At 41.1% G+C, this 9,363-nt stretch overlaps 1 protein-coding gene across 1 annotated transcript; it reads right to left on the minus strand.

Moving 5' to 3' along the window:
• Window positions 1-1,893: 1,893 nt before the first annotated feature.
• LOC149439247 (general transcription factor II-I repeat domain-containing protein 2A-like) lies at window positions 1,894-3,828 on the minus strand. The gene has a single exon (XM_089659259.1). The coding sequence runs from the start codon at window positions 3,826-3,828 to the stop codon at window positions 1,894-1,896; it is 1,935 nt and encodes a 644-aa protein (XP_089515385.1).
• Window positions 3,829-9,363: the final 5,535 nt, after the last annotated feature.

Raw genomic sequence — 9,363 nt, forward strand, 5'->3', positions numbered from 1 at the left:
ACAATCAGCGAGCGCTTCAAATAATAGCAGCTATAGCACGCAAGGTAACGAAAAAATAAACCTCACAAACATGTATATAGAAAGTGCAGCGCTGAAACAAATATATACAGTGTTACTTCTTTTATCCATATGATTTGAAGAGCATATTGAATATAGCATATTTCAGTGGAGTATACAGTTGCAAGAAATAGTATGTGAACCCCTTGGGATTAAGTGGAGTTTTGCATGAATTGGGCATAAAATGTGCTCTGAACGTCATCTAAGTCACAACAATAGAAGAACACAGTCTGCTGAACATAATACTACACAAACATTAGATGTTGCCATGGTTTAATTGCACATAACATGTAAACATTCACAGTGCAGGGAGGAAAAAGTATGTGAACCTTTGGACTTAATAACTGGTTGACCCTCCTTTGGCAGCAATAACCTCAACCAAACATTTCCTGTAGTTGCAGATCAGACCTGCACAACGATCTGGAGTCATTTTGGACCACTCCTCTTCACAAAACTGTTTCAGTGTAGCAATATTCTTGGGATGTGTGGTGTGAATCGCTCTCTTAGGGTCATGCCACAGCATTTCAATGGGGTTGAGGTCAGGACTCTGACTGGGCCACTCCACAAGGCGTATTCTGTGCTGTTGCAGCCATTGTTTTGTTGAATGACTTGTATGCTTTGGGTCACTGTCCTGTTACATCACCCATCCTCTGCGGAGCTTCAGTTGGCGGACAGATGGTCGTACGTTTTCCTGAAAAATGTCTTGATAAACTCTGGAATTCATTTTCCCATCAATGACAACAATCCATCCAGGCCCTGAGGCAGCAAAGCAGCCCCAAACCATGATGCTCCCTCCGCCATGTTTCACAGTGGGGATGAGGTTTTGATGTTGGTGTGCTGTGCCTTTTTTTCTCCACACATAGTGTTGTGTGTTCTTCCCAAACAACTCAATCTTGGTTTCATCTGTCCACAGTATATTCTGCCAGTAGTGCTGTGGAACATCCAGGTGCTCTTTTGCAAACTTCAAACGTGCTGCAATATTCTTTTTGGACAGCAATGGCTTCCTCCGTGGTGTCCTCCCATGTACTCCATTCTTGTTTAATGTTTTCCTTATTGTAGATGTGTCAACAAAAATGTTAGCATGTGCCAGAGATTTCTGTAGGTCTTTAGCTGACACTCTGGGATTCTTCTTTACCTCATGCAGCATTCTGCGCTGTGCTCTTGCAGTCATTTTTACAGGATGACCACGCCTAGGGAGAGTAGCAACAGTGCTAAACTTTCTCCATTTGTAGACAGTCTGTCTTACCGTGGACACATGAACATCAAGGCTTTTGGAGATACTTTTGTAACCCTTTCCAGCTTTATGCAAGTCAACAATTCTTGATCGTAGGTCTTCTGAGAGCTCTTTCTGCGAGGCATGGTTCACATCAGACCGTGCTTCTTGAAACCAGTAAACCCAAAACAGGTGTGTGTTTTTTAAGGGCAGGACAGCTGTCAGCAACACATCCAATATCATCACACTGATTGGAGTCAAGGTTGGCTCACTCCTGGCTCCAATTAGCTCTGGGAGAAGTCGTTAAGCTAGGGCAGTGGTGGGCAACCTTTTTTTTCAACTGAGCCAAATCTCGCCAAAACCACGATTGAAATTTATTTTGAGAGCCACATTTTTAAAACTGAAAATACATAGGATGGTACACTGTTTTTAGTTTCAATAAGTTTTTATTGAGAATATTCTGCATGCAAGTATCCACATAGGTCGGGAGGATACAAATAACACAACTAATAAAACAAAAACTTTAGAACGATATTATTTATCGATAACGTTAAATTCTGTAAAATTTGCCTTACAATGTAGAGAAAATTACATCCTGACAATGACTGACAAAGTCACAACCACTAATGTGAACATTGGCCTTGCATTTCCTTGGATAGTTTGAGTAAGTCAGGTTTGTATGTTGTTGTTTTTAATTTTAGGCACGATTCCAGGTTCTCATCGATGAGACGATTTCTCAATTTACTCTTGATAAGGTTCATGCTTGAAAATGATTGTTCACATAAATATGTAGACCCGAACAAGGAAAGAACAGCAAACGCTAGCTTTTTTAGTTGATTAAATGAGTCAGGAATACTATTCCAGGTGTTAAAAATCAACATATCTTCCTTCTCCAGGTCTTTCAAAGCAGACCACTTGTTCTGTGAACTAAGTTCACATTTGTTTTTCTCCAATCTTTCTAAATCAGTACAAAGACGTTCAAATTTCGAGCTCCACAGTTCTTTGTTTTTTAAATCCAGCAATTGCATTTCAAAGTTGCCAATGTCGATATTAAAGGGAGAAAAATTTAATTCCGTTACAGTGGCATCCAGAGGTTTTTTAACAAAGGCCAACGTCGCTTTGCTGTTTCTGAATTCCTGAAACCTCTTGAGAAAAGCTTCCCTCATATTTAAAAGTGCTGTTTTAAAATAGGTAATGTCAATATCAGAATTATTTTCTTGGCGATGTTTCAACAGGCTTGGAAAGCGAATCAAAGTTTCTCTGTCAAAATCTTGAGCAAAAACAGATAATTTGTTTTCAAACGAAATAACTTCTTCTAACATCGAAAAAATGGTGTTTCCTTTCCCCTGTAGTTTATGATTAAGCTGATTTAGATAGGAAGTAACATCCACCATGAAATACAGTTTTTGGGTCCACTGATCGTTTGTTAATTCTGGATAGTGAACACCCTTCTCGAGGAAAAATGCTTTGATTTCTGATAATAAGGAAGCAAAACGTTTCAAAACGTTTCCTCTTGATAACCAACGTACCCTGTTATGCAGCAGAAGATCTGCGTACTCGCTCTCAATTTCAACTAAAAATTCTTTAAATTGGCGATGATGAAGAGCTTTAGCTACAATGGAGTTGATCATCTTAGTCACCAATTCCATAACTTTGCACATTTCTTCTGGAAATGTCTGCGCACAAAGTGCTTCTTGCTGTATGATGCAATGGTATGTAAGTATCTCGTGACTAATTTTTTCTTTCATAATAGCAACAAATCCATTTCTTATGCCGGTCATACTTTTTGCCCCGTCTGTTGCAATTGAGACGATTTTATCAAGTGGAATATGATATTTTTCAATGCAACCAATTACAGCATTTGCTATATCCTCTCCACGTGTTTGACCTTTCAGTGGCAATAATCCTAAAAGTTCTTCTTTAGGACCTGTAGCTGACATAAATCTTACAAAAAGTGAAACTTGAGCTGTATCATTTAAGTCACAAGACTCGTCAACTGCTATTGATAAAGCTGAAACCACTTTAAGATCATCAACTTGTTGGTTGGTTATATTGGAAGACATTTTGGCTGTTCTATCCTTCACTGTTTTAGCAGACAATGGCAACTCTTTAATTTTTTTTAGAATTTCTTCTTTGTTCTTAAAATCCCTGAATAACTCTTCTGATGCACTTATAAAACAACGTTTTATGTATTCGCCATCTGTATATGGTTTGCCTCTCTTAGCAATCTCTTGACTAACCGCAAAACTTGCAAAATTAACATAGTTGGAAGACTGCACCCACTGATTAAACGCAGAACTTGATTTTTCTTGACTCTTCAGAAGTTCCTCAACTGCTTTCTTCCTTGCATCACCAACAGGATATTTATTACTAAAGGACAAGTGTTTTGTTGTAAAGTGTCTCTCCAAATTAGATTTTTTATTATGTGCCAATTTTTCTTTACAAATAAGACAGGTTGGAAAGCCATTTACGTTCTGAAACGCGAAAGTCTCGGTCCATTCCACTTTAAATTCACGGTTTTCGTCTTCCGTTTTTCGTTGTTTTTTCTTTGTAGCCATGTCAAACAGGGCACCTATAAAAATGTTTCATTTTAAAATAAAGCCACCAACACCAAACCGGCATCCTTAATCACATAAAAGAAGTAATATTGGATGACACACTGTTATTTATCTGTGGATGATGCACTGTTATGGGGGATCTGTGGATGATGCACTGTTATTTATCTGTGGATGATGCACTGTTATGGGGGATCTGTGGATGATGCACTGTTATTTATCTGTGGATGATGCACTGTTATGGGGGATCTGTGGATGACGCACTGGTATTTATCTGTGGATGACGCATATATGGCATCTTATGTGTGTGTAAATAGTATTATAAAATTAGTGGGGCTCATCATGGATATTTTAAGCAGGGTTCTCCACCTTGATGGATACACCCAAACAGTAGGCAAGAAGTAAAAGTAATCAAACAGGCATGCACACATTGCACTGGCTCTGAATAAAGTTGAATAAAAGTAAAAAATGACAACATAAAATGAAATAAAAATCAAGATACAACTAAAAAAGTACATATAAAAGTATGTGAAAACACACTCAAATAGTCCTCACTGGTACTGTTATATATTGACCTCAGAACCTGGCCACTAACTTATTTTGTTGGCTCCTAGATTACAATATTCCGCAATTTTATGTCCACACCCCCCTTTTCACATCAACCCTTTTTATGTCAATCCCACAATGTCACATTTCTCCCCTCATGTCACATTTCTGCCCCTCCATGTCACACTTCTCCCCTCATGTCACATTTCACCCCCTCGTGTCACATTTCTCCCCCCTCATCCCCATTCATCCCCCATAGTAATTCATCCCCCATATTAATTCATCCCCCATAGTAATTCATCCCCCATATAGTAATTCATCCCCCATATAGTAATTCATCCCCCATAGTAATTCATCCCCCATATAGTAATTCATCCCCCATAGTAATTCATCCCCCATATAGTATTTCATCCCTCATATAGTAATTCATCCCTCATATAGTATTTCATCCCCCATATAGTAATTCATCCCTCATACAGTATTTCATCCCTCATACAGTATTTCATCCCTCATATAGTAATTCATCCCTCATATAGTATTTCATCCCTCATATAGTATTTCATCCCTCATATAGTAATTCACCCCTCATATAGTATTTCACCCCTCATATAGTAATTCACCCCTCATATAGTATTTCATCCCTCATATAGTATTTCATCCCTCATATAGTAATTCATCCCTCATATAGTAATTCATCCCTCATATAGTATTTCATCCCTCATATAGTATTTCATCCCTCATATAGTATTTCATCCCTCATATAGTAATTCATCCCTCATATAGTAATTCATCCCTCATATAGTAATTCACCCCTCATATAGTAATTCACCCCTCATATAGTAATTCACCCCTCATATAGTAATTCACCCCTCATATAGTATTTCACCCCTCATATAGTAATTCATCCCTCATATAGTAATTCACCCCTCATATAGTAATTCACCCCTCATATAGTAATTCACCCCTCATATAGTAATTCATCCCTCATATAGTAATTCACCCCTCATATAGTAATTCACCCCTCATATAGTAATTCACCCCTCATATAGTAATTCACCCCTCATATAGTATTTCACCCCTCATATAGTAATTCACCCCTCATATAGTAATTCACCCCTCATATAGTATTTCACCCCTCATATAGTAATTCACCCCTCATATAGTAATTCACCCCTCATATAGTATTTCACCCCTCATATAGTAATTCATCCCTCATATAGTAATTCACCCCTCATATAGTATTTCATCCCCCATATAGTAATTCATCCCTCATATAGTATTTCATCCCCCACAGTACTATTCCCCCCCCTTCTAGTAAGCCAAGTCCCCCGTGTCAATTCACTTACCTTTGATCCGCGCGCGTTCCTCTCGCTGTCTTCCCGCGCCGTTCGGGTCTTCAGGGCGGACTGTGAGAGGAGCCTAGCTCCCCTCCCCTTCCGTTCGTCACGCTGCCCCGCCCCGCCTACACACATCCTGACAGCCACATCCGCGGGCTGGATTAAAAGGTCCGCGCGGATTTTTGGGGCGGCCGACCGAGAGGAGGCAGGGGAGCGGCCGACCGAGAGGAGGGAGGGGAGCGGGCGCACAGAAGAGCCGCATTAGAGTGGGTAAAGAGCCGCATGTGGCTCGCGAGCCGCGGCTTGCCGACCACTGAGCTAGGGCCTCACATACTTTTTCCTCCCTGCACTGTGAATGTTTACATGTTATGTGCAATCAAACCATGGCAACATCTAATGTTTGTGTAGTATTATGTTCAGCAGACTGTGTTCTTCTATTGTTGTGACTTAAATGACGTTCAGAGCACATTTTATGCCCAATTCATGCAAAACTCCACGTAATCCCAAGGGGTTCACATACTTTTTCTTGCAACTGTATACTCCACTGAAATATGCTATATTCAATATGCTCTCCAAATCATATGGAGAAAAGAAGTAACACAATAGAATGTTAAAAATAATAAATAATTGGCATAATACAGAGAACATATAAATACATGACGCACGGCACTGGTGCGATGGCCATGCCTTTCTGATGAAGTGCTATCGCACAAATGATCTAGGGAGCCCTTCCATCCAATACAAATACGTCAAGAGGTGCCATCCTAGAAAATACAGGCAGGGTGTAACCAAAATACTATCCCACAAAAAAGAAGAAAAACGGCAATAACACCCAGTTGGCTACCCTTAAAAAATGTTTATTGTATATATAAAAAATGGATAGTAAAATGCTTTACAGGTATGTGGGCCCACCACGCACTCTCCCGCATGGCCAATTGGTGCATGGTGGCCCATATACTGTCACCCGGTTCTACTTCAGAAATGCAACAGTGGCCTTAGATGTGTGTTTTGGATAATTTTCCTGTTGGAAAAGTGCACGACGACCAAGGGAACGGAGTGATGGTGGCATATTCTCTTTCAATATAGAGCAGTCTGTGAATTCATGATATCATCAATGAAATGCAGCTCCCCGACACCAGCAGCACTCATGAAGCCCCACAGAAGGACACCGCCACCACCATGTTTCACAGTAGGCACCATGCATTTTTCTTTGTGCTCCTCACCTTTGTGATGCCATACAGTTTTGAAGCCATCAGCACAAAAAACATTTCTCTTGGTCTCATTGCTCCAGAGTGCAGAGTCCCAGTAGTCTTCTTCTTTTTCAGTGTGGGGCCTGGCAAATTCTAGGCGGGCTCTTTTGTGCATGGGCTTTAGGAAAGGCTTCCTTCATGAACAACACCCATGCATGCCATTCCTCTGCAGTGTAAGCTGTATTGTCACATGGGAAACAATCACCCAGTTTGGCTTTCTACTCCTTTAGCTAACTGCAGTGAACTTGAATGGCGATTTTCTTCAACCCTTCTCATCAAAAGACGCTCCTATCGAGGTGTTAACTTCCGTGGATGGCCTGGACGTCTCTGTGAGAGGGTTTCAGTTCCATCTTTGTTAAATTTTTGTATCCCTTTTGCTCCAGTATTCTGACTGATCAGTAAAGCTTTGCTGATCTTCTTGTAGACTTCACCTTTCTTGTGTAAAGAAATTATTTTCTTTCTCAGGCCTTGTGACATTTCTCTTCCATGTCGTGCCATTGCTGACAGCATGAAATGGGCGGGATTTTCTTTTTAAGTAACGCCCTTTTATAATTACCTGTCTGCTGGACACCTGTTTAATAAATAATTAGGCTCACCTGGAGTTGAATTCTTGTTCATAAGGATTTTGTTTATAATTTAGCTTTGCTCCTAAGACTTTCATTGGGGTGTGTTCATTTTTGCAGCATGGTATTGAATGAATTTGTTAGGAAAAATACTTTTTTTATGTGTGCAAATGAACAAATCTTGTCTGCAATCAATGGCCGGCTTTGGTGGAAGTGTTTTGTAGTATAATGCCCCATAGAAAATGTTGCTTCTGAAGGGAAAGGAAAGGTTTTCCGACAAATCTGTTGGGGTGTACTCATTTTTGTATCATTTATGTATGTAGCATTGTGTATCCCAATTTAGACAAAATGAAACGAACATACCTGTAAATTTTGAGTGCAGGAGGAAACTGAATCATTCAAAGGAACTCAAGCAAAGGTGTGTTTGGGGGGGTGGGGGCACATAAAGACTCTCTGGCAGGCAAAGGCCCAATGGGGTTTATTTACTAAAGGCAAATAGTCTGTTGACTTTGCAAGGGCATTTTCCCCAGACCTTAGTGATTGAGATGAAGTTCTCCTGTCTTCCATCACCCAATCATGTGCAGACAAAATGCTGTTTTTTGCTTTTTTTTAATCTTCCTTGCATGTGATTGGATGTTATTTACTAAGTAATGTTTGGCTAAAATCCCTAAGCTCTGGGGAAAATTCACTTGCAAAGTGAACAGCATATTTGCCTTTTGGCTCCATGCTGCAGGGAGGAACGGTAGCTCCTGAGCAGGGGCAGACTAACCATTAAAGCACTCGGGCATTGCCCAAGGGCCTAGGGTTAGTAGGGGCCCCATGAGATGCCCCTGGTACCTTTCAGAGGCTTTTTGGGTTTGGTTTGAGGACATAGGGGCTCCATGATCCCCTATTGCCCGGGGGGCCCATGAGTTGTCAGTCCGCCCCTGCTCCTGAGCCGCTGTATTGGAATGAAAGACTTTCTGCGTTCCTCCTGTAGAGATGAATGTAATAATGATATCAATTTTGAGAAATATATTTCCTCTGGGCAGGAAGAAGATGGACAGGTCCAGATATTTTCTGGTGGCCACAAGGGAATTGTTTGTACGTGGAGGGCTAAGCATTCCGTAGACAGCTGTGTCCGCCATTCTCCCATGACAATAACCAAAGACGAAACATTTCCCATTGGGCTTAATGAGAACGTCAGACATGTTTCCAGGCTTTACAAAGCAGAACTAGGGAATACCTGTATGTAATACGTAAGGGTGCACTGAGCTGAAGTGGAAAATTGTGCCTAGAAAAATTCTAATTGGCACAAACATGCCGCCTGCGTGGAAAAAACATGACTGTATTTGTAGTCGGAGCAAGTGGGTGCGGTGTGAAACAGCCACATTGTTGTACATGTGCTGAATCCCTTTAACAACCTGGCAGTTTTGCCCTCCAGGGGATTTACCCCCCTACCTGACAAGTCCATTTTTTGCAATACGGCGCCGAGTTACTTTAATCACTTCCCTTCCGGCCCATGTATATAAATGGCCAGACGGTGGCAGTGCAGGAGCGGGTTGCTATTCATAAATGGCGTCCGCCATTTTGGATTGTGCACGCTCCCTGAGAGTGCGCGGCACTGCGATCCAGTGCCTGCTGTGTCCCCCGGTCCTCCTCCCAGGCTCCTGCATCTTATCTTCCATCTGAACTCCCCTGCTGCTGAGCAGGCTCAATCATATTTAATGGCTTTCCTGACCCCATGCCAAGCCTCCTGCTTGGGGATCGGTCAGGATCCCTTAACCATTTCCCATCCGGGCCATATATATATATATATATATATATACAGTCATGGCCGAAATTGTTGGCACCCTTGATATT

This window comes from Staurois parvus, unplaced genomic scaffold (genome assembly GCF_062004578.1).
Source record: "Staurois parvus isolate SC_StPar_1 unplaced genomic scaffold, SC_StPar_1.0 ptg001144l, whole genome shotgun sequence".
NCBI lineage: Eukaryota > Metazoa > Chordata > Amphibia > Anura > Ranidae > Staurois > Staurois parvus.